General features: G+C 45.2%; 1 protein-coding gene across 6 annotated transcripts in view; it reads right to left on the bottom strand.

Moving 5' to 3' along the window:
* IQCH (IQ motif containing H) overlaps nucleotides 1–25,412 on the bottom strand; it is a 125,147-nt gene that overhangs the window by 65,998 nt on the left and 33,737 nt on the right. For 4 of the 6 annotated variants that reach the window (XR_008892391.1, XM_056571642.1, XM_056571645.1 and 1 more), the window contains exons 7-10: nucleotides 21,973–22,110; nucleotides 17,378–17,571; nucleotides 9,841–10,383; nucleotides 2,078–2,144 (exon numbers count right to left, since the gene is read on the bottom strand). Coding sequence is in view for 5 of the 6 variants with exons in the window: in XM_056571642.1 (XP_056427617.1) it covers nucleotides 2,078–2,144; nucleotides 9,841–10,383; nucleotides 17,378–17,571; nucleotides 21,973–22,110 (942 nt within the window). In the remaining variant the exon portion in view is untranslated. The remainder of the gene's footprint in view (nucleotides 1–2,077; nucleotides 2,145–9,840; nucleotides 10,384–17,377; nucleotides 17,572–21,972; nucleotides 22,111–25,412) is intronic. The other 2 variants (XM_056571643.1, XM_056571647.1) reach the window with 2 other exon arrangements.

A 25,412-nucleotide genomic window follows, 5' to 3' on the forward strand; every position in this document is an offset into this window, starting at 1 on the left:
TTACAAACTTGTTGTGTAATCTTTCCAACCATTGCTAATAAAGTGGTGGTCTATAATTACAAAATAGAGACAGATTTTTATATCTGGTAAAAGCGCTACTCTTGTCCATAAATTGTATCTAGTGGTGCAGTTTGCTCCCATTCGCTTGAATGTTGCAGTACCAGATACAACCTATGAAGTAGACTGGTGCTAGTTCTGCAGAGAAATAAGAGTAGTTCTGGAGATACGAGTAATATTAGGGTGCTAATATGTTAATGCTGTCCTTTGTGCAATGGAGGAGGGGGCAGGAGCATACAGAGCTTCCCTGCCTCCTTCCCACCATTTGCTTGCCCACCTCATAAATATTTATAGGGACCCTTTATCTATATGAGTGCACTGTAGGTAGGCATATGGAAGCTCTGTATGCCAGCTCCCATCTCCATTAGCCTACTAGCAACAGACCCGAATACTTCTTGTATAGAAGTTATATCTCATTTTAATCTGGTTAACCTGAACTATAACTCTGTGTATTGGGTTTAATGCGGGTGAACCAGCTGTCAGTTTCCCTTTAATTTTGGGTTTAATTCGGCTGAATAGATTGTCGGATTCGATTCAGATCGAATATATTTGCCTTGAATATTCATGTATAACACTCAAGACAGTTTAACCTAAACCCTATTAACTCGTTAGCAAAATTAGGTTCCTAAAGCATAACCTTCCCTCTAACCATTGCTCTAATTGCTAAAATGGTGGATGCTGTTATTTTGAGCAATTCACTGAAATGCTAAGTTTTGGGGAAGTTCAGGACAAATTTGAACTGTTCCAAACTGATCATCTCAATCAGATTTTAACAAATCATGTCTGATAAAATCTTGAACAAAGTTTTACTGGGCCACAGCAACCTGAGAATCACCATATCAGTTTGATTTTTTTAAATTCCATTAACTTGTCTAAATGATCATCATCAATAGATGCTCCAAGTTCATCATCATCAATAGATGCTTCACATTGCTTAGCCCCTTTTACTACCAGCTAAAACCTATACAAGTAACCCAGATAGAGCGAGGTTATGTTTAGTCTGCATTCCTATACCTATAATTCAACCCTCCCTCTCGGTAAGCGGCGGGGGGAAGGTTTCCCCAGGGGCCACTGCACACCTATTTGCCTGCACTTTGCACGGAAACCTCTTTTAAGTTCCTCTAATTCATAAATGTAATTAAATAATTACATTAGTGCTAATTAACATGAAACTGCAGATTATTTAAGCGCAAAAAACACTATTCAACTTCTTAATTATTCTTGTTCACACAGCATTTCCTTTTGCTCGCGCGCCCTAGGTGCAGATAAAGCAGCCCATCTGCTGGTAATTAGAACTAAATAATTTCCGACAATGTAGCTTATCATTTTGACTGCACATTTGATTAAAAACAGTGTACAAGCAATATCCCAAAGCGACAGCCTGAACGTGAGGATGGGGCGAGGGGGTACCCGACCCCAGGGGCTACATTAGGTGAATGTTTGGAATATCTGAGAAGCAGGAGCGCAGACGGTAACACAAACACAAGCTGTATACCTACACCAGCCCTGTTTTCACACAGACACAAATTACACACTAAAAAAATAAATATATAAAAATAAAAAGCTATATGGACGTGACTGATGCTACTAAGTGCCTAATAATCTGCTTACACGAGCGTAGGAGCTTCTGTGCACGAAGCGGGGGCCACATGAATTGACCTACAATAGACACGCAATACGCATGTAGCCACACGGCTCCGTTCATTACACACACACACATACACAGAAGTTTCTTAACTCATTTCACACAGATGAAAAGCAAATTATAGGAAATGGCCCCTCGGCTGCTCATCTCCCTCCTTATCCCCCACATCCCATAATGAGTTTATTTGTTTAACTCCCCGAATTAAACGCCGCTTCTAGTGCGGGCCTGGTAATATCACTCTCATCATGTCGAGAACATTTTCCTGCAGAGACCCATCTGAATAAGAGAAGGTCCCCGCGCTGAACTCAATCAGGGAAGCGTAATGTGCTGGGTAATAGAGGTGGTTGATAGATCTGGAGGCTAAGAGCTCTTTACCTAATGATGGGATATGGATAATGCTCCTCCTGCACGTCCTGATGTGATTCCAGTTGGATGCCAGATGCTAAAAAATCAAGGGAAGAGCAATGAGTGAGAGAGGCAGTCTGGAACACACTTATCGGAGAGGGCGAGGGGGGTCTTAAGCTTCCTTCCTTCATCCTGCCGTACGGTTAATCCAAGCTTAAATTATATTAATTGATTTAATTATATGCTTTAAAACATCCCCGCCCCCTCCCCAATTAATTTAATTAGGAGGCGGCAGGATGCGGCGGGTGAGGGGAGATTAAGGCCGCATTCGCTTTAATTAAAAGAATATGAATTAACGTGGAAAGTGCGGGGTGGGGGAGGGGGGGGAGGTAAAGCAAATATCAATGAAATGCTGCACACTAATTAAAAGGCCGTGTTAAATACTTCTTGACAGAGCAATGACAGCACCGAGGTGTCTAATCCCCCCGTAAGTGAGAAGAGATTTCATATTGAAATGTACACAGGCCTGTACAATCTGTTCCTCTTGCAGATATTAGACTGTCTCTGCGCCATTAGCTTCCAGCATCTGGATGATAGTGACCCTACAAATCACACCGCCCGTCGGAATCGCATTATAAATCGATCCTTCCCACTAGACGTAAGTGATTCTCAGAGTCACTACTGAAATGTGCATGCTATCTGGCTGGTGCAGTGCAAGGATGTATGTGCACATTGATGTGAATTGGGATTCGGGGCCGATAAATCATCCTATGACAAGGCTAAACAAATTCAATGCATATGTAGGATATGTTGTCATGAGAGCATCACAGCTCAGCATAGGCTTCCGGTCTGTTAAAGGGGTACTCCGATATAAATGTATTTATTTTTTAATCAACTGGTGCCAAAAAGTTAAACAGATTTGTAAATGACTTCTATTAAAAAAATCTTAATCCTTCCAGTACTTTTCAGCTGCTGTATACTACAGAGGAAATTCTTTTCTTTTTGGATTTCTTTTCTGCCTGACCACAGTGCGCTCTGCTGACACATCTGTTCATGTGAGGAACTGTCCAGAGCAGCATATGTTTGCTATGGGGATTTTCTCCTGCTCTGGACAGTTCCTGACATGGACAGAGGTGTCAGCAGAGAGCACTGTGGTCGTGACAGAAAAGAAATCCAAAAAGAAAAGAATTTCCTCTGTAGCATACAGCTGCTAATAAGAACTGGAAGGAATAAGATTTTTTAATAGAAGTCATTTACAAATCTGTTTAACTTTCTGGCACCAATTGATTTGAAAAAAAAAAAAAGTTTTTAAAGGGTTTTCCAGGTCTTTTTCATCGATAGCCTATCTTTAGGAAAGGACATCGATATCTCTTCAGTGGGGATCCAGCAGATCCAGCAAGTGCCCCCTCCGGCTGTTCGCCAGAGCCGGTGTGCCCACGTGTAAGGCTAAGTTTCCACTTGGCTTTTTTTCTGGCAGTTTTTGGATATCAGCCACTGCAGTCATTGAGCCAAAGCCAGAAGTGTATTCAAAAGGAATAGGACGTATAAAGGAAGGACTTACACTTCTCCTCCCTTATGGATCCACTTCTGACTTTGGCTCAAAAACTGCAGTGTCCGATATCCAAAAACTGCCAGAGAAAAAAAACAAATGGAAACTTAACTTAAGCCTAAGGGGACACCTGACATTTCCGATAAAGGGGTATTCCAGGAAAAAACTTTTTTTTAATATCAACTGGCTCCAGAAAGTTAAACAGATTTGTTTATTACTTCTATTAAAAAAATCTTAATCCTTTCAATAATTATCAGCTGCTGAAGTTGAGTTGTTGTTTTCTGTCTGGCAACAGCGCTCTCTGCTGACATCCCTGCTTGTCTCAGGAACTGCACAGAGTAGAAGAGGTTTGCTATGGGGATTTGTTTCTAAACTGGGCGTTTCCCGAGACACGTGTCATCAGAGAGCACTTAGACAGAAAAGAACAACTCAACTTCAGCAGCTCATAAGTACTGAAAGGATTAAGATTTTTTTAATAGAAGTAATTTACAAATCTGTTAAACTTTCCGGAGCCAGTTGATATATATAAAAAAAGTTTTTGCCTGGATAACCCCTTTAATATAGAATAGTGGCCGTGTTGTGTTATTGCAGCTAAGCTCTCACTTCAATGGGAGCCAATCTACAGTAACTCAGCATGGCCATAACAGAGCTGTCTGCCTCCATGTCATCCACTGTATATGCTGGCACTGCTGCTCTGGGAAACAGCTGATCGGCAGGGGTGGCGGGTGTCAGATAAGATACCTACTTCATCAATTTCTAGAAAACTCCTTTAGGCACTGATAACCACTAGGTAGAGTATTCACTTGTGCTGCACACATTTCCACGTGTCAATCCAATAGACAATACAGTAGAATAAATGACCGGCACAACATTTTTCTTATTCTTTATCCTAGCAGTAACATAGATGGTTAGAATCACTGCCTGAATAGAGAAGAAATAGAAGAAGAAGAATGCACAAGTGAGTGCCGGTCATTTATTCTACAAAAATAAATCTGTCCTGCTTTAAAAGCTTCAAATAAAGAATTAAATTCTGCAGGAAACTGGAAAATAAATAAATAAAAGATTGGCCTCATGATTAAAACCTGGAATAAAGCCAAAGAGAGGGACTGAAATGTACATTAAGTGTCAATTTATGATTATGTTGCTTTAGGGCACACTTGTGCTGCAGAATGGTGCGCCAATTTCCGCTGGTTGTAGACATGTTTTGTCACATTAATATATTTTGTATGTTGTATTTATTAATTGTCTGGATACTGTGGGAGTGAAGAAATAAGCATATGCTGCATTGCAATGGATACACCAGTGTTTTCCAACCAGGGTGGCTACAGCTCTTGCGAAACTACAACTCCCAGCATGCCCGGACAGCCGTTGGCTGTCCGGGCATGCTGGGAGATGTAGTTTTGCAACAGCTGGAGGCACCCTGGTTGGGAAACACTGGGATACACAGTGACTGGGGTTAACTTCTGTGCAAACATATCAACCGATTTGGTGAGAAACAGGCAAGAAGCTAGTGAACAAAGCTTAACTAACTTATGTAGTTACATTTTATTTTCCAGTTCATATTTACTTTATTGTGTAAACTAGGGATTTCCGATACCATTTTTTTAAAGACCAAGTACGAGTACCGATCCTTTTTTTTTTTTTTAAGTACTCACCAATACCAATTACCGATACTTTTGTCAATGTCAAGTGACGGGGTTTTTTTTTTTTTATTACATTTTTTTCTTTAATGGGAAAAAAAGGGTGATGTTTTTAGTTTTTATAAGAGAAAGGGCTTTTTATCTAAAAAAATTAAATAAAATATATTATATAGATATACAGTGGGGATCAAAAGTTTGGGCACCCCAGGTAAAAATTGTATTAATGTGCATAAAGAAGCCAAGGAAAGATGGAAAAATCTCCAAAAGGCATCAAATTACAGATAAGACATTCTTATAATATGTCAACAAAAGTTAATTTTTATTTCCATCATTTACACTTTCAAAATAACAGAAAACAAAAAAATGGCGTCTGCAAAAGTTTGGGCACCCTGCAGAGTTAATATCTTGTACTGCCCCCTTTAGCAAGTATCACAGCTTGTAAACACTTTTTGTAGCCAGCCAAGAGTCTTTGAATTCTTGTTTGAGGCATCTTTGCCCATTCTTCCTTACAAAAGTCTTCCAGTACTTTGAGATTTCTGAGCTGTCTGTTACGCACTGCTCTTTTAAGGGCTATCCATAGATTTTCAATTATGTTGAGGTCAGGAGATTGTGAAGGCCAAGGCAAAACCTTCAGTTTACACCTCTTGATGTAATCCCCCGTGGATTTTGAGGTGTGTTTAGGATCATTATCCATTTGTAGAAGCCAACCTCTCTTTAACTTCAGCTTTTTCACAGATGGCTTCAAGTTAGTATCAAAAATTTGCTGAAATTTTATTGAATCAATTTTTCCTTCTACTCGTGAGATGTTCCCTGTGCCACTGGCTGCAATACAACCCCAAAGCATGATTGATCCACCCCCATGCTTAACAGTTGGACAGAGGTTCTTTTCATAAAATTCTGTTCCCCTTCTTCTCCAAACGTACCTTTGCTCATTCCGGACAAAAAGTTCAATTTTAACCTCATCAGTCTACAGAACTTTTTCCAAAATGCATCAGGCTTGTTCATTTGCAAAGTTCAAACGCTGATTTTTGTGGTGAGGATGTAGAAGATAGTGGACCACAACTCCAGTGTCTGCCAGATCTTTCTGGAGGGATTGTGCAGTCAAATGTGGGTTTTGAATTGTTTTCCTCACAATCCTGCTGTCAGGATCCGGACTGGTATGCAGCGAGGACACTGGTGGTGGATCCTCTGTGTCAGTGGGGTGATGACGTGGGCTGTACCAGGGGAATGGAGTCTAAGGGGTTACTGGTTTTCACCAGAGCCCGCCGCAAAGCGGGATGGACTTGCAGCGGCAGGTAATCCCCAGGTCGTTCCACCCGATAGCGACTCAACCCCAGCTGACAGCTGAGACAGGCGCAGTACAGAAGGACAAGGCAAGAGCAAGGTCGGATGTAGCAGAAGGTCAGGGCAGGCAGCAAGGGTCGTAGTCAGGGGCAACAGCAGGAGGTCTGGAACACAGGCTTGGGAACACAGAAAACGCTTTCACTGGGCACTAGGCAACAAGATCCGGCGATGACAGGAAGGGGAAGTGGGTTTATATAAGGAGGGCACAGGTGCAGGAACTGATTGGGCCAGGCGCCAATCAATGGCGCACTGGCCCTTTAAATCTCAGAGAGGCGGCGCGCGCGCGCCCTAGGGAGCGGGGCCGCGGGCGCCGGACTGAGCAGACGGAGGACGGGGCAGGTGAGGAGATTGGGATGCGAGCCGCGGGCGCATCCCCGCCGGAGACACTAGTGCAGCGCTCCCGGTCAGCGGGTCTGACCGGGGTGCTGCACGGAGGTGAATGCCGCGAGCGCTCCGGGGAGGAGCAGGGACCCGGAGCGCTCGGCGTAACACCTGCGAGCTGTTCTGTCTGATATTTTTCTTGGTCTTCCAGATCTTGCTTTAACTTCCACTGTTCCTGATGGCTGTCATTTCTTTATTACATTCCGATCAGAGGATATTGACATCTGAATACGTTTTGCTATCTTCTTATAGCCTTCTCCAGCTTTGTGAGCATCAACTATTTTCAGTTTCAGATTTCTAGACAACTGCTTAGAAGAACCCATGGTGCTGATTGTTGGGGCAAGGTCAGATGAGTCTGGGCATTTAAAACCTTTGAGATTGACATCACCTGGTCTTCCCAGAGTATGATTGAGAACAATCCATGACACTGGCAGGTCTGAGCTTTGCAAAGGGGGCAGTGCATGCTATAAATTCTGCAGGTTGGCAAAACCTTTGCAGACGCCATTTTTTTGTTTTCTGTTATTTTGAAGGTGTAAATGATGGAAATAAAATCTAACTTTTGTTGACATCTTATAAGAATGTCTAATCTGTACCTTTTGGAGATTTTTCCATCTTTCCTTGGCTTCTTTTTGCACATTAATGCAAATTTTTACCTGGGGTGCCCAAACTTTTGATCCCCATTGTGTATATATATATTTTTTATTTTTTTATTATTATTATTATTTTTTTTTTACTTAAACTTTTTGAAAAGGGGGTGATTCAAATTTTTATTAGGGAAGGGGTTAATTCACATTTAGAATTATTATTTATTACACATTTTTTTCACTATTTTTTTTTCCAATCTGTTGATTGGATACACTGATCAATGCTATACCATAGCATAGCTTTGATCAGTGTTATCGGCGCTCCTTTACTACTGCCTGCCATGGATGGCTGCAGTAAAGGAGCGATGATCGGACGGCACGGAGCAGGGTAAGGGACCTCCGGCCGTCCTCTCAGCTGATTGGGACACCGCGATTTCAATGCAGTGATCCCGATCAGCATTGCTGGGCTAAACGGCAGTTAATATCAGGACTTTTAGATGCCGCGATCAACTTTGAGGTTTGAGTTAAAGTTTAATGTGGGTCCTGGATATGATGCGTGGTCAGATGCAGAATGTGCTGCATAGCTCAGGAGTGGGCACAGGGTGTAAATTTACGCCCTGCGTCCTCTAGGAGTTGATCCGTGCGGAGAGTGCAGGCGACTTACCACACCTATGTGATACCTGCTGGCGGGAGTCCTGTTGGCAGGTATCAGATTAGGTAACGGGGACAATTGCACGAGTACAAATACTCGTGCAAATGTCCAGTATTGGTCCTGATACTGATACCAGTATCTGGACATCCCTAGTGTAAACTAATCTCCTGTTTCTACCTGAAAACCATCATCTAGCTGCGGTCGACAAATTACTTGTATTATATGACTTTGTATGGTACTTTGAGCTATAATAGAGTACTGTTTAAACAAATGGATGGATGGAGGATACGATTAGTTCATTAACACGTTAGAAAGTCTGACTCCTCTTGGAACCCACTAAACCCTAATAAAGCTACTTTTACCTGGTTGGGAAAATGACATGTGGCCATTTCGATTAGTGGCCATATATGTAATACATGTTACATTCTAGCTTATAGACGGGGTACAAATTGGGGGTCCAAGATTTACCTTGTTCGGGTAAATGGGGTATTGCCGACAGCTTTTGAAGCTTTATGGGCACCTTTAGGCTGGCTTTAGATAAGGCAGCTTAAACCTGTAGTCAGGTTCTCTTCAGCAGTGCCATATTATCTGTTGTTGAAATGGCCAAATGTACAGGGGTTGGACAAAATAAACCCAATTTTTAAACAGCCAAGTTGAACTCTTCTTGACATATTCACCATCACCAGTACTTAATGTCTAGTATCCGATATCCGATATTGCTAGTGCCGTTCTAAAAATTTACTGGTTTTAGGGGTGTGATATGCTAGACCTGACAGAGTTCCAGAATGGGAATGATTGTTGGTGTGTCTATGAGTTTCTGAGTTGATGGGTGTGTGGAAGTCTATGATTTCCTTCATTACATGTCACTAGCAAAACAGCTGCAAACCGAAGTAGCTAAGGTTCAAAGTCAAAGACTGATGTGAAGGACAGAAGAAAACTTTGTCGAAATGTATTCAAAAAACACAAAAACTACAGCCACTCAAATTACTGCAGATGAAGGTAAGCTTTAAGGGGTACTACGCCCCTAGAAATCTTATCCCCTATCCAAAGGGGATGTCTGATTTCCCTGCTGCACCCGGCATTTGTTTAGAGCTTCAGGTGCAGCGCCGGAGGCTCGTGACATCACGGCCATGCCCCCTCAATGCAAATCTATGGGAGGGGGCGCCCCGCCCCCTCCCATAGACTTACATTGAAGGGGTGGGCTGTGATGGCATGATTGGGGCGTGGCTGTGACCTCACGAACCTCCGCCACGCATCGCCAGTCATCCGACACAGAGCAAAGTTCGCTCCGTGCACCAGATTTCTGGTGTGCCGTAGCCAAGATCACTAGGGTCCCGCCACTGGGATAAGATGTCTAGGGGCAGAGTAGGGGCGGAGTAGGGCACCAGTGCCATGAGACATTTCATGAAAAAAGGGGTTGTCTGGCCTTTATTACCAACACTTCCTGGTCTCCGTCTCGACACTCAGAAAAGGACACTCACTGGCTGAGTGTTTCCAGGTGTTGAGCCTATGACCAGGTAGCAGTGATTAGTGGAGATCCAGGCCCTGCTGGAATACTTAACACAGGCTGACTAATTGATATATAAGATAGTAAATGCACAATAATGAAACTTAAGCAGAAAAAAAAATCATTATTTGCTCACCTTCCCGCGGGATCGGAAGTTCTGCAAGTGATGCTCCCTGGACTCCTGTAACATTTTCTTTACACGGGACTTTTGCACATGCAGGAGCCAAGCAATTGCTATAACACCAGCAGCCCACCTTTGCCGTTGATAAGCTAGATATGCTACTCTCCCCTTGTAGCCACGCCATGTGGCCTGGATCTTCGTGGCTGCTGCCTCCTTCCCATCTCTTCCCTTATAACGCTGTCCAGGGCGACACAGGAGCTTCTGTACCCAAGATCTGTTTTCTAACACAGATAAAAGCTCTGAAACTGATGGTTTCCTACCCAGCTCTTGATCCAGTGTAGCTGTTCTCATCTTGTCTCCATTTACCACTGCAGTAGGTATGGCATAGTCCTGGAGCAACTTCTGTAAGCTCTCCAAAAAGGTCATATAGCTATCCCAGCTGAGGCAGTAATGCTGCTCAAAGGCCATAAAGTCGGCAGCTTTAGGGTCAATTAATCCATTATAGATGGTGAGGCAGTGACCGGTGTCTGGAGTAACTGGGGATAATGCCCATCCATCCTGTTAAAAGATAACAGTGTTACAAGCCAAGGATTAATTAAATAAGTAAAAATAAAGATAATAATTTTAAGTGGCAAGTACCGTATGTCACAACAGAGCCTAAGGATATGCTTACAATTTTCCATTTGGATTTATGGGCGGATGTTACGCCGAGCGCTCCGGGTCCCCGCTCCTCCCCGGAGCGCTCGCTTCACTCTCGCTACCGCCGCGCTCCGGGCAGCTCCACTGACCCGGTGCGCTGCGATACCGTCTCCAGCCGGGATGCGATTCGCGATGCGGGTGGCGCCCGCTCGCGATGCGCATCCCGGCTCCCGTACCTGACTCGCTCTCCGTCTGTCCTGTCCCGGCGCGCGCGGCCCCGCTCCCTAGGGCGCGCGCGCGCCGGGTCTCTGCGATTTAAAGGGCCACTGCGCCGCTGATTGGCGCAGTGGTTCCAATTAGTGTGTTCACCTGTGCACTCCCTATTTATACCTCACTTCCCCTTCACTCCCTCGCCGGATCTTGTTGCCATTGTGCCAGTGAAAGCGTTTCCTTGTGAGTTCCTAGCCTGTGTTCCAGACCTCCTGCCGTTGCCCCTGACTACGATCTTTGCTGCCTGCCCCGACCTTCTGCTACGTCCGACCTTGCTTCTGTCTACTCCCTTGTACCGCGCCTATCTTCAGCAGCCAGAGAGGTTGAGCCGTTGCTAGTGGATACGACCTGGTCACTACCGCCGCAGCAAGACCATCCCGCTTTGCGGCGGGCTCTGGTGAAAACCAGTAGTGACTTAGAACCGGTCCACTAGCACGGTCCACGCCAATCCCTCTCTGGCACAGAGGATCCACCTCCTGCCAGCCGGCATCGTGACAGTAGATCCGGCCATGGATCCCGCTGAAGTTCCTCTGCCAGTTGTCGCCGACCTCACCACGGTGGTCGCCCAGCAGTCACAACAGATAGCGCAACAAGGCCACCAGCTGTCTCAACTGACCGTGATGCTACAGCAGCTACTACCACAGCTTCAGCAATCATCTCCTCCGCCAGCTCCTGCACCTCCTCCGCAGCATGTGGCCGCTTCAGGCCTACGACTATCCTTGCCGGATAAATTTGATGGGGACTCTAAATTTTGCCGTGGCTTCCTTTCTCAATGTTCCCTGCACTTGGAGATGATGTCGGACCAGTTTTCCACTGAAAGGTCTAAGGTGGCTTTCGTAGTCAGCCTTCTGTCTGGAAAAGCTCTGTCGTGGGCTACACCGCTCTGGGACCGCAATGACCCCGTCACTGCCTCTGTACACTCCTTCTTCTCGGAAATTCGAACTGTCTTTGAGGAACCTGCCCGAGCCTCTTCTGCTGAGACTGCCCTGTTGAACCTGGTCCAGGGTAATTCTTCCGTTGGCGAGTACGCCGTACAATTCCGTACTCTTGCTTCAGAACTATCCTGGAATAATGAGGCCCTCTGCGCGACCTTTAAAAAAGGCCTATCCAGCAACATTAAAGATGTTCTGGCCGCACGAGAAATCCCTGCTAATCTACATGAACTCATTCATCTAGCCACTCGCATTGACATGCGTTTTTCCGAAAGGCGTCAGGAGCTCCGCCAGGATATGGACTTTGTTCGCACAAGGCGTTTTTTCTCCCCGGCTCCTCTCTCCTCTGGTCCCCTGCAATCCGTTCCTGTGCCTCCCGCCGTGGAGGCTATGCAGGTTGACCGGTCTCGCCTGACACCTCAAGAGAGGACACGACGCCGCATGGAGAATCTCTGCCTGTACTGTGCCGGTACCGAACACTTCCTGAAGGATTGTCCTATCCGTCCTCCCCGCCTGGAAAGACGTACGCTGACCCCGCACAAAGGTGAGACAGCCCTCGATGTCAACTCTGCTTCTCCGCGTCTTACTGTGCCTGTGCGGGTATCTGCCTCTACCTTCTCCTTCTCTACTATGGCCTTCTTGGATTCCGGATCTGCAGGAAATTTTATTTTGGCCTCTCTCACCAACAGGTTCAACATCCCGCTGACCAGTCTCACCAGACCTCTCTACATCAATTGTGTTAACAATGAAAGATTGGACTGTACCATACGTTTCCGCACGGAGCCCCTCCTAATGTGCATCGGATCTCACCATGAAAAAATTGAGTTTTTGGTCCTCCCCAATTGCACTTCCGAAATTCTCCTTGGACTACCCTGGCTTCAACACCACTCCCCTACCCTGGATTGGTCCACTGGGGAGATCAAGAGTTGGGGCCCCTCTTGTTCCAAGGACTGTCTTAAACCGGTTCCCAGTACTCCCTGCCGTGACCCTGTGGTGCCTCCTGTAACCGGTCTCCCTAAGGCCTATATGGACTTTGCGGATGTTTTTTGCAAAAAACAAGCTGAGACTTTACCTCCTCACAGGCCTTATGACTGTCCCATTGACCTCCTCCCGGGTACTACTCCACCCCGGGGCAGAATTTATCCTCTCTCTGTCCCAGAGACTCTTGCTATGTCTGAGTATATCCAGGAAAATTTAAAGAAGGGCTTTATCCGCAAATCTTCCACTCCTGCCGGAGCCGGATTTTTCTTTGTGTCCAAAAAAAATGGCTCTCTACGTCCTTGCATTGACTACCGCGGTCTTAATAAAATCACTGTAAAAAAACGCTACCCCCTACCTCTCATCTCTGAACTCTTTGATCGCCTCCAAGGTGCCCACATCTTTACCAAACTGGACTTAAGAGGTGCCTATAATCTCATTCGCATCAGAGAGGGGGATGAATGGAAAACGGCATTTAACACTAGAGATGGACACTTTGAGTATCTGGTCATGCCCTTTGGCCTGTGCAACGCCCCTGCCGTCTTCCAAGACTTTGTTAATGAAATATTTCGTGATCTCTTATATTCCTGTGTTGTTGTATATCTGGACGATATCCTGATTTTTTCTGCCAACCTAGAAGAACACCGCCAGCATGTCCGCATGGTTCTTCAGAGACTTCGTGACAATCAACTGTATGCCAAAATGGAGAAATGTCTGTTTGAATGTCAATCTCTTCCTTTCCTAGGATACTTGGTCTCTGGCCAGGGACTACAAATGGATCCAGACAAACTCTCTGCCGTCTTAGATTGGCCACGCCCCTCCGGACTTCGTGCTATCCAACGTTTTTTGGGGTTCGCCAATTATTACAGACAATTCATTCCACATTTTTCCACCATTGTGGCTCCTATCGTGGCTTTAACCAAAAAGAATGCCAATCCTAAGTCATGGCCTCCTCAAGCGGAAGACGCCTTTAAACAGCTCAAGTCTGCCTTTTCTTCGGCTCCCGTGCTCTCCAGACCTGACCCATCTAAACCCTTCCTATTGGAGGTTGATGCCTCTTCTGTAGGAGCTGGAGCGGTCCTTCTACAGAAAAATTCTTCCGGGCATGCTGTTACTTGTGGTTTTTTTTCTAGGACCTTCTCTCCGGCTGAGAGGAACTACTCCATCGGGGACCGAGAGCTTCTAGCCATTAAATTAGCACTTGAGGAATGGAGGCATCTGTTGGAGGGATCAAGATTTCCAGTTATTATTTACACCGATCACAAGAACCTCTCCTATCTCCAGTCTGCCCAACGGCAGAATCCTCGCCAGGCCAGGTGGTCTCTGTTCTTTGCCCGATTTAATTTTGAAATTCACTTTCGGCCTGCCGATAAGAACATTAGGGCCGATGCTCTCTCTCGTTCCTCGGATGCCTCGGAAGTAGAGCTCTCTCCGCAACACATCATCCCCCCTGACTGCCTGATCTCCACTTCTCCAGCCTCCATCAGGCAAACTCCTCCAGGGAAGACCTTCGTTTCTCCACGCCAACGCCTCGGAATCCTCAAATGGGGTCACTCCTCCCATCTCGCAGGTCATGCGGGTATCAAGAAATCCGTGCAACTCATCTCTCGTTTCTATTGGTGGCCGACTCTGGAGACGGATGTTGTGGATTTTGTACGAGCCTGCACTGTTTGTGCCCGGGATAAGACTCCTCGCCAGAAGCCCGCTGGTCTTCTTCATCCTCTGCCTGTCCCCGAACAGCCTTGGTCTCTGATTGGTATGGACTTTATTACAGACTTACCCCCATCCCGTGGCAACACTGTTGTTTGGGTGGTCGTTGATCGATTCTCCAAGATGGCACATTTCATCCCTCTTCCTGGTCTTCCTTCAGCGCCTCAGTTGGCAAAACAATTTTTTGTACACATTTTTCGTCTTCACGGGTTGCCCACGCAGATCGTCTCGGATAGAGGCGTCCAATTCGTGTCAAACTTCTGGAGGGCTCTCTGTAAACAACTCAAGATTAAATTAAACTTTTCCTCTGCATATCATCCTCAATCCAATGGGCAAGTAGAAAGAATTAACCAGGTCCTGGGTGATTATTTACGCCATTTTGTTTCCTCCCGCCAGGATGACTGGGCAGATCTTCTACCATGGGCCGAATTTTCGTATAACTTCAGAGTCTCTGAATCCTCCTCCAAATCCCCATTTTTTGTGGTGTACGGCCGTCACCCTCTTTCCCCCCTCCCTACTCCCTTGCCCTCTGGTTTGCCCGCTGTGGATGAAATATCTCGTGATCTTTCCACCATATGGAAAGAGACCCAAAATTCTCTTTTACAGGCCTCATCACGCATGAAGAAGTTTGCTGATAGAAAAAGAAGAGCTCCCCCCATTTTTTCTCCTGGAGACAAGGTATGGCTCTCCGCTAAATATGTCCGCTTCCGTGTCCCTAGCTACAAATTGGGACCACGCTATCTTGGTCCTTTCAAAATCTTGTGCCAGATTAATCCTGTCTCTTACAAACTTCTTCTTCCTCCTTCTCTTCGAATTCCTAATGCCTTTCACGTTTCGCTTCTTAAACCACTTATCATCAACCGTTTCTCTCCTAAGTTTGTTTCTCCCACTCCTGTTTCCGGCTCCTCGGACATCTTCTCCGTTAAAGAGATACTGGCCTCCAAGAAGGTCAGAGGGAAAACCTTTTTCCTGGTCGATTGGGAGGGTTGTGGTCCTGAAGAGAGATCCTGGGAACCTGAGGACAATATCCTAGACAAAAGTCTGCTCCTCAGGTTCTCAGGCTCTAAGAAGAGGGGGAGACCCAAGGGGGGGGGTACTGTTACGCCGAGCGCTCCGGGTCCCCGCTCCTCCCCGGAGCGCTCGCTTCACTCTCGCTACCGCAGCGCTCCGGGCAGCTCCACTGACCCGGTGCGCTGCGATACCGTCTCCAGCCGGGATGCGATTCGCGATGTGGGTGGCGCCCGCTCGCGATGCGCATCCCGGCTCCCGTACCTGACTCGCTCTCCGTCTGTCCTGTCCCGGCGCGCGCGGCCCCGCTCCCTAGGGCGCGCGCGCGCCGGGTCTCTGCGATTTAAAGGGCCACTGCGCCGCTGATTGGCGCAGTGGTTCCAATTAGTGTGTTCACCTGTGCACTCCCTATTTATACCTCACTTCCCCTTCACTCCCTCGCCGGATCTTGTTGCCATTGTGCCAGTGAAAGCGTTTCCTTGTGAGTTCCTAGCCTGTGTTCCAGACCTCCTGCCGTTGCCCCTGACTACGATCCTTGCTGCCTGCCCCGACCTTCTGCTACGTCCGACCTTGCTTCTGTCTACTCCCTTGTACCGCGCCTATCTTCAGCAGCCAGAGAGGTTGAGCCGTTGCTAGTGGATACGACCTGGTCACTACCGCCGCAGCAAGACCATCCCGCTTTGCGGCGGGCTCTGGTGAAAACCAGTAGTGACTTAGAACCGGTCCACTAGCACGGTCCACGCCAATCCCTCTCTGGCACAGAGGATCCACCTCCTGCCAGACGGCATCGTGACAGCGGAAAATCTGCAGCATATTACACTTAGTGGATGAAATTGTAACAAATCTTGTCCACATGCTGTAGAAAAAGAATCTATGACCTGGGGTGTGGATTTTAATGTCAAAACTTAAACCGGCACTGTCAAATACAAAAACTTTTGATATGTTGTAAAGCATGCAAAACCAATAGGTTTTGCAATTGCTTTTTCATTAGATATTTTTCAGTATTTCATACTGAAAAAGCCAGTCATACAACTGCCCCCCTGCCTGCTTGGACACATACTAGTCCTGCTGTGTCCATGCATCATCACCTATGTCATGGACACACTTCCTTGATTGACAGCTGTGAGCGCAGGGCTGACAGCTGGAGGAAAAATCCTCCCACTGTCAGCTTGTGTCCCGCTACTGTCAGTGAGGACAAGCTGGGAGTTGTAGTTTTGCTAATGCTAGGGGAGATGTGAGCAGACAGCATACTGAGGGAGGGGGCGGAGACCTGCACAGTGAGGCCACACCCCTCCCTTTTAGAGGAATTCAGACTAGTGAGCTAAATTAAAAGTGTAATAGAAAAATAAATAAAGGTGCTAGACACATAAAAATGTGATGTACATGGTCAGGATTAGGTACTGAGTGATATATTAAAAAAATGTTTTTTGTTGGATCTGATGGGTGCGCTTTAAGATTTTTACTGAGGAGTTTACCCTTTCCATTGCATACAGGGAAATCAGGGGGAAATCCATGAGAAAATCTGGTAAATCATGTAGACTTCAAAGCTTTTTAAAATTCCTTTGGCTGTCCGGGCATTCTGGGAGTTTTGCAACAGCTGAAGACACACTGCTGCAGACACTGACAAACCTGGTATTGCATTGCAGTGAATAACCTGACAGTTCTCCACTACTAGTGCATATTTACAGTTAAGCTACATGTTTCTTACTACTTCGTGCTGTTCTCTTACCTAAATAAAGATTTCCTTTTAATCAGATCCTTCATTGCGTACATAAGTGTTTCCCAACCAGGGTGCCTCCAGCTGTTGCAAAACTACAACTCCCAGCATGCCCTTTGACTGTTGTAGTTGTAGTTTTGGGAGTTGTAGTTTTGCAACAGCTGGAGGCACCCTGGAGGCACCCTGGTTGGAAAACACTGGCATACATTAATGACATACTGTCTGTCCTTCATCATGCACACAGTAATGTACTATATGGTTTGTGGACAGTGAAGTGCTATAACCATAGATAAAATACCTGTGACTGTGGAGATATCCGACCCTGATGCTCCTTATAGTTTCCATTTGTAGATGTCCTTGTAGTTTTGGCTGACACATTGTGAGGTGTTGAAGGTGTCCCTAAACCACTTTCTGATAGCTGACTGCTTGTGTTGTCATAGATGTGATCACCTTCAGAAAATGGGTCTGATGTCTTCATCGGATTTCTGGCTGCTAGATTGTCAAAAATGAGAAGCATGAGATAGCATACAAAAACACCCTGGACCGAAGACACGTATTAGCCGGGGTCCTGTACAGGAAATCGGGGGGATTCCCAGCGGTCAGACCCCCCTGCCATTAGACACTTATCCCGTATCCTGTGGAGCCCATTAAATTGTATAGTAGAGTCATAAATACCCATCAAGGTAGTCAGGGCTGTTTTAAAGGGGTACTCCGTCCCTAGAGATCTTATCCCCGATCAAAACTACCTGACATTTGTTTAGAACTCTTGGAGTGGGCAGTGGGGGTCCTGAAGTCACTGTCACGCACCTTGTGACATCACGTCACACCCCCTCAATGCAAGTCTATGAGAGGGGGCGTGGACTTGCATTGAGGGGGGCATGGCGTGATGTCATGAGGGGCATGGCAGTAACGTCACCACACCCGCCTGCTCCAAGCGTTTGGAACAAAATGTTCCGAGCGTTGGGGCAGCGGAGTACGCCTATAAGGCAACTGGCCAGGGCCCCCTTTACATATGGGCTATCTAGGACTAAACCCTAGGATCTGAGATTGGAGTTAAAAAACAATGAGTGATGGGCCCAAAAAAAAAAAAAAAAAAAGAACTATACAGCTGTTAATGGTGTATTCTGGGACTTTAGTATAGATGGCCTACCTTTAGAGTGGACAGTCACTATTAGATTGGTGTGGGTCTGACTCCCAAAAACCCCAGCGCTCCTTTTAAAGAGGTTTTCATCCCAATCAGTGGATGGGACCGAGATGCAATGTATAGAGCTCTTCTTGGTAAACAATGAAGAGAATACAATGTCCACCAAAGCGCCATGACCTTTTCAATCTGCCAATCAGTGAGGTTGCCAGGAGTTGGAATCCCACAATTGCAAAGTTCCAGAAACCCATCAAAACCACAGCTGCACAGTTCTGGTTCATGCTATGCCCTGATCTATATGGTGGTATTATTTGGGCACTAAATTGCAATATTATTTGGCTGTTTTTATAAGGGAAGTATATGGTAGTAATATTATTAGGGTACAGTACTGAGGTATTGCTAAAGTGCAACTGTCATGAGTTTTAACCACCATAAACCAGCCCCGGCTTGACAAAGTTGTTAGAAATAATAGTTAAATCATACCTTTTGCTGCTTTCTAGCAGCTTTAATTATGCTAAAAAATGCTTTTAACGATAGTCAGCAACAGTCGGTTAGGCGTGGCTATGCCCGCAGCCACCACGCCTATCCCCTGTATGTCAGTGCTAGGGACGCTGTGTGATTGGTCCATAGGTCCCAGCACTGAGAGCCCTTATTACTGTACTGTAGAAGAATAAACAGCGCCCGTTCATCTATGCACTCCGGTGATGCGGGCAGCCAGCACTTACAGCAAGCACTAGCTCTCTTTCTGCTAGTACTTGCTCCCTATAGCCCAATGCGCGGTGTAATGCTGTAGCAGAATGATCTGGCCGACCGGTCTCATCTACTGCTGTGATGCAATGCGGGCGGCCAGATCATTCCGCTACAGCATTACACCGCGCATTGGGCTATAGGGAGCAAGTACTAGCAGAAAGAGAGCTAGTGCTTGCTGTAAGTGCTGGCTGCCCGCATCACCGGAGTGCGTAGATGAACGGGCGCCGTTTATTCCTCTACAGTACAGTAATAAGGGCTCTCAGTGCTGGGACCTGTGGACCAATCACACAGCGTCCCCAGCTCTGACATACAGGGGATAGGCGTGACAGCTGCGGGCATAGCCACGCCTATCCGACTGTTGCTGACTATCGTTAAAAGCATTTTTTTAGCAAAATTAAAGTTGCTAGAAAGCAGCAAAAGGTATGATTTAACTATTATTTCTAACAACTCTGTCAAGCTGGGGCTGGTTTATGGGGGTCAAAACTCATGACAGTTGAGCTTTAAAGCACTGTATGGCAGTATAATTGTATATATGGAACTTTTGAGGCTCAGTAAAATGGTGAGCGGAGGAGCTCCACTTTGCTTGTGGATAGGACAGTACATGTGATTTGTTGCACACATAGCAGCAGTCAGCAACTTTACAAATGTGGGGGAATTTATCAATTTTGGTGTGGCTGAAGTGGTTTTCTATATGGTTTGCAGTTCATTTTTTATGGTGTACTAGCGCCCAACTTACCTAAAAGGTGCACACAGTATGATAAATTATGCGCACGTCTAAGTATGTAGCGGAAAGCACTTTTTTTTTAAGCCAGCCAATAATGGTGTAAATTTTGTACCTAATTCCATTGACCTTTATGTTTTTTTTCCCTGCACCTAAATGCAAAAAGGTGCAAATTATAAATTCATGACCACTTTAAATTCATGACCAACGTCTATACCAGTGTTTCACAACCAGTGTGCCTCCAGCTGTTGCAAAACTACAACTCCCAGCATGCCCGGACAGCTGAAAGCTGTCCGGGCATGCTGGGAGTTGTAGTTTTGCAACAGCCGGAGGCGCCCTGGTTGGAAAACACTGGTCTATACCAAAAGGTCCTTTTAAAAGGTGCAAATGTTGAACTGTGCCAAAAAATGTGCTCAATATACACTACAAAACCAGTGTATATCCAATGATAAATCCCCCCCCCTGTATGTTCATCACAATATGGGCAAATTCTTTTCTAATGTGAGTGATTATTTGGAGGTAAACCAATAGCCAGGAGAATTTAACTTACGAGTTTCCCCAAACCCAGTATGCCACCGCTTTTTGGTGTCCGGTTTTTTGGGTTTTACTTAATGAAGACATAGATAAAGCAATAACTAGGACATTACGGTCATTCTAAGCAGTAATCTTAGCATCTATGGTGACAAAACAATAATAATCTGTTGCATTGGTCAAAAAGAGAATTGTTCATGTTGATAATATTTCTCTAGAGAAGGCTTTTGTTACTGTATTTGAGTGTGTAATTGGTAATATAAAGATAATTTCCAATGAAGTAATGCAATATTGTTGTTCAAAATCATTCAGATGGTAATGAAAATCTGCTTGGGAATTTTAGCTGTAAAAACAAGAAATAAAATTTCGGGTGTTCGGTAGAAACATGAAACATCTGTATATCTATGATTAGCTTCAATAATTTTACTATGAGGAGTGAGCTAATTTGCTTGTATTATGTTCTGGAAAGAATGTAGTATTGTCTACAAACTCCAGAGACATATTGACCCATTTTCCCAAAACCCATTTAATGTAATCTTTGAAAATAGTATTCCCACTACACAGTCTGATAATATTGGCAGAGAACATAATCGCTAGAAAAGTTTAGTCCTTCATACAATAAACTGCTGTAACATTTCAACCCTGATATGGAGGACTACATTCTCATACTTCTTTGCATAGACACCTGACTGGATGCTGTTACTTTTGGACATCAATGGTCAAATTGAGTTGTAGAACTTCGTAATGTGACATCTATTTTGGTCCCATGGAGGGCATATGCTGAATTAATCACTGTCAATATAATATAATCAATATAATCGCTGTCAATGCACTTCTGGCAGTAGCGGTCTCACTCTGCTTGGCATGTGCAGCATTTAAAGGGGTATTCCAGCTTTATACATCTTATCCCCTACCCAAAGGAAAGGGGATAAAATGTATGATCTCAGGGATCCTGCCACTGGGGCCCCATGCAATCTTGGTGCAGCCCCCAGCATTCTGTGCCGCTGCCTCCCAGACGGGGACGTGACGTCACAGCCACACCCTCTAGTGATGTCACACACGCCCCCTCCATTCATATCTATGGGAGGGGGCGTGATGGCCGTCCCGCCCCCTTCCATAGAAATGAATAAAGGGGGCATGGTGTGACGTCACGGCCCCGTCTTGGAGGCAGCACCTGGCACAGAATTCCGAGGGCTGCACCTAGATCACGGGGGTTCCCAGCAGCGGGACCCCTGTGATCATACATCTTATCCCCTATCCTTTGGATAGGGGATAAGATGTATAAAGCCGGAATACCCCTTTAAGCCATTTACATCAGAAGAAGTTTGGCTGGTAGGTAGCCACTGCATGCATAAAGCTGATCTTTCATCAGACTATGCTACTGTATTTCAAGGCAGCATAGTATGGGGACAGGTCCACATTCGTATAGTCAGAACAGCAAAAAAAATGTCGCCGAACAACCAGTGAATACACCGCAGACATTGTTCATGGATTTGTGTCTAGGGGGGGGGGACCTGCCTGGTTTATTTTCCATCTGCTGTCCTCAGCCTTGCCTTCCAGTATATTGGTTATTGCTATTCAAATTATATACTTATGATTATTTTGAGGGAAGTATATACATGTATTATTGCTTTACTTGTAGGACTGTCAGGGACAGTGCTATTTATAAGCTGGGATAGAGCAGGTGCCCTGGGACGGGTCTCTAACACTGAGTTCATTTTAAAAATACTTTATTCCCCCCACAGTTTACCTTTGCCATGTGTAAGTGGAGCTGTTCTTCTAGCATGGGCACCATGGAGGGGCACAGGTTGTTGTTTTATAGCAGGAGGAACCAAGGTAAGACGAGCAGCTGGAGGAATAAGGCCTCTCTGTATCAGACTCAGGACTCCTAAAGAAGGATAAAGATTATTAAGTAAGTGTCTCAGGAAATATGTCAAATACTGACTATACTATACACAGGACATTTAGGCTGGGTTCACTCCACAGAATTCCCTCTACTTCTCTATGCAAAAAACATGGCACACAAGTATTTTCAGGCAGATCCAAGCAGAATTTGCATGTGCCCCATGGATGTCAATAAAAGGTCCTGATGAAGATTATTCTCAGTAAGGAAATTCTGAGAGGAAATTCTGTAGAGTGAACATACCCTTAAAGGGGTAGTCCAGTGGTGAAAAACTTATCCCCTATCCTAAGGATAGGGGATGAGTTTGAGATCGCGGGGGGTCCGACCGCTGGGGCCCCCTGCCATCTCTCTGTACGGGGCCCCGGCTCTCCGCCGAGATAGCGGGTGTCGACCCCCGCACGAGGCGGCGGCCGACACGCCCCCTCAATACATCTCAATGGCAGAGCCGGAGATTGCCGAAGGCAGCGCTTCGGCTCTGCCATAGAGTTGTATTGAGGGGGCGTGCCGGCCGCCGCTTCGTGCGGAGGTCGACACGCCCCCTTCCCGCGGGCTGTCGGGGCTCCGTACAGGAGATCGCGGGGGGCCCCAGGGGTCGGACCCCCCGCGATCTGCAACTTATCCCCTATCCTTAAAATAGGGGATAAGTTGTAAACCACTGAATCACCACTGGACTACTCCTTTAAGGCATACTTGTCATTTCAAATAACTTTTCAGGATAAGACATGCTTGTTTCCGAAAATTTTACAACTTGTAATTGTCATTTTTCACTCATTTTCCCCCGTGCAGACTCCTTCTCCAACTTTCAGTTGTCCCTGAGCTAGTGGGTGAAGCCTAACAACTATGATGTCTCCCCCCCCCCCCTCCCATACACACACAGGAGAAGATCCTGTAGAGATCATGAAGAGCATTATTGGAAACTGCTGTTTCCAACCCCTGGAACCCCCCCCCACCAGTCTCCTGTACAGTACGCCCCCCTCACCCCATGCATCACACTGACACTGTATCTCTGACTCTCCCATTGAGATGCATTGAGGGGGCATGTAGGCCACCACTTTGTGCCGTGGTTGACACGCTTCAATCATGGGGAGAGCTACACAGCGGGCAGAAGATCGCTGGAGGTCCCAGCGGTCAGACCCCCTTGCTACCAGACAAGTTTTGCTAAACTGGACTACTCCTTAATGCTGAAACCATCATAGAGATTGCACTCAACTGGACCCTAACACATGAACCCTTAGACTGGAATATCTGGCAACCTTTGTGACGGTTTAGCTTAACCTAACATTTAAACAGTACCTCTCATGATCTTGTTAAATGGTATAATCCTCCCTGTTCATTGCCTCCATCATGATAAACCACCCCCGGCCTTTATTTTTATTATTTTTAAGACTTAAGACTGCATTTCCTGATTTTGGACTGATGCCAAGCCAGCAGGAGTCCAAAGTCTATGCAAGAGATGAGGGAAATGTGCCCTGGACAAGTAGGGAGACACCTAGTGGCAGCTTTTTTTAAATCACAAATAAAACATAGAAAACTTTTTTTTTTTTAAACAAAGTACAGAAAGATTTTTTTTATTTACCATAAAGAGTGTATAAGCAAAAATTAGTTTTAAGGAGAATGCCCATTTAAGTACCTGAGTTGCATAACACTTGTTTTTTTTGTCTATGCTTACAATGTGTTTTGGCAAATATTGGTGTGCTAACTTGGCAAATGTTTTTTTATGAATCTAATATAAGTAAATTCTGGTGGGTTTTTGTAGTTAGGATTACTTAAATTGCCTATTCACCTGAGCTCTGTATATTTGGTCCATTTAGATAAGCATATGTACTATTCATGCTTGAAAAAGACTTCATTGTAGTTGAAATGTTGCATGTATCTTTATCTGATAGGTAAAAGCACTTGGATTTTTCTACCCCTACCTTGAGTGCAGTCTTCCATTTTGTATACTGTATTATTTATTAGTACTATGTTGTGTTCCATATATGTCTTTTTGATCACATTCCCCATTTTCTGGGGAGCAGAAGTGACTAACAGTAATTAAACAGTAATTCTGGCATTTGGTATGTTTTTGTGGTGTTTACTGTATAGGATAAATAATTTTATGTTTAGATTTTTTTTTTTTTTAATACACAAAACAAGTTTTGTTGCTTTCAGCTATTTATCCAAAATGTGTGCGTAGCTTTCTACTTTTTGACAGTCTGAGACATTTACAGTGATCCCTCAACTTACAATGGCCTCAACATACAATCGTTTCAACATACAATGGTCTTTTCTGGACCATTGTAAGTTGAAACCAGACTCAACATACAATGTACAGACAGTCCAGATCTGTGATAGACATGTCAATGGCTGGAAGAACTGACCAATCAGAATGGGCATTTTACTGGTAAAACCCCTGTATTGCTGAAGCGTATGCACTGACTGATGTCTGGTAGCGCCCCCTACAGTACAGGGAGGTATTACATGTTCTGTACACTTTACCTGTGACAGGGTTACCTGCTCCTTTAGACACCAGGTAAGGGCGACTCCATGATACTTTTTTAGGACACTGTGTGTACTGTACAGGATCCTGAAGAAGCTCCTGTCCTCTACATAGACCAGTGTTTCCCAAGCATTGTGCCCCCAGCTGTTGCAAAACTACAACTTCCAGCATGCCCGGACAGCCTTTGGCTGTCCGGGCGTGCTGGGAGTTGTAGTTTTGCAACAGCTGGAGGCTCCATGCTTGGGAAACACTGACATAGACAGTGATTTACAGCTCCCAGCAGATCTTTCTTACTTTTATATGTAAGGATTTTCTTTATCTATATTAGTTATCTACTTATTTTTCTTTAATTCTCACTTTTTCCTATTTTTGGATGACATTTTGGTGGCTTTAGAACCAATTACCAGGTTTCCATAGAGTTCTGGTCTCAACATACAATGGTTTCAACATACAATGGTCGTCCTGGAACCAATTTCTTTCACTTTTGAAAAGAGAGGTCAAAGAAATAAAAAAAGAACTCTTCGTTGGTCATTTGGGTGTACTTTGGCCCATCTTTAATGTATCAAAAGTTCACCACATCTGAAAATTGTACTGAAAAATATATAAAATAAAATCTATAGAAATTCCATATGGAAATGAAAAACCAAACAAAATATGAATCAGTGATATGTTAGGGCCATTGTGACAAGTCTCGAAAAAGGAATCATACTTAAAATACAATAAAAGAATGATATCTTAGTCTAAGGCACTCGACTGTAAATATTCCACGCAAACAAATATTTGACAACAAAAAGGATGAGAAATAATA

Source organism: Hyla sarda, chromosome 4 (assembly GCF_029499605.1).
Source record: "Hyla sarda isolate aHylSar1 chromosome 4, aHylSar1.hap1, whole genome shotgun sequence".
NCBI lineage: Eukaryota > Metazoa > Chordata > Amphibia > Anura > Hylidae > Hyla > Hyla sarda.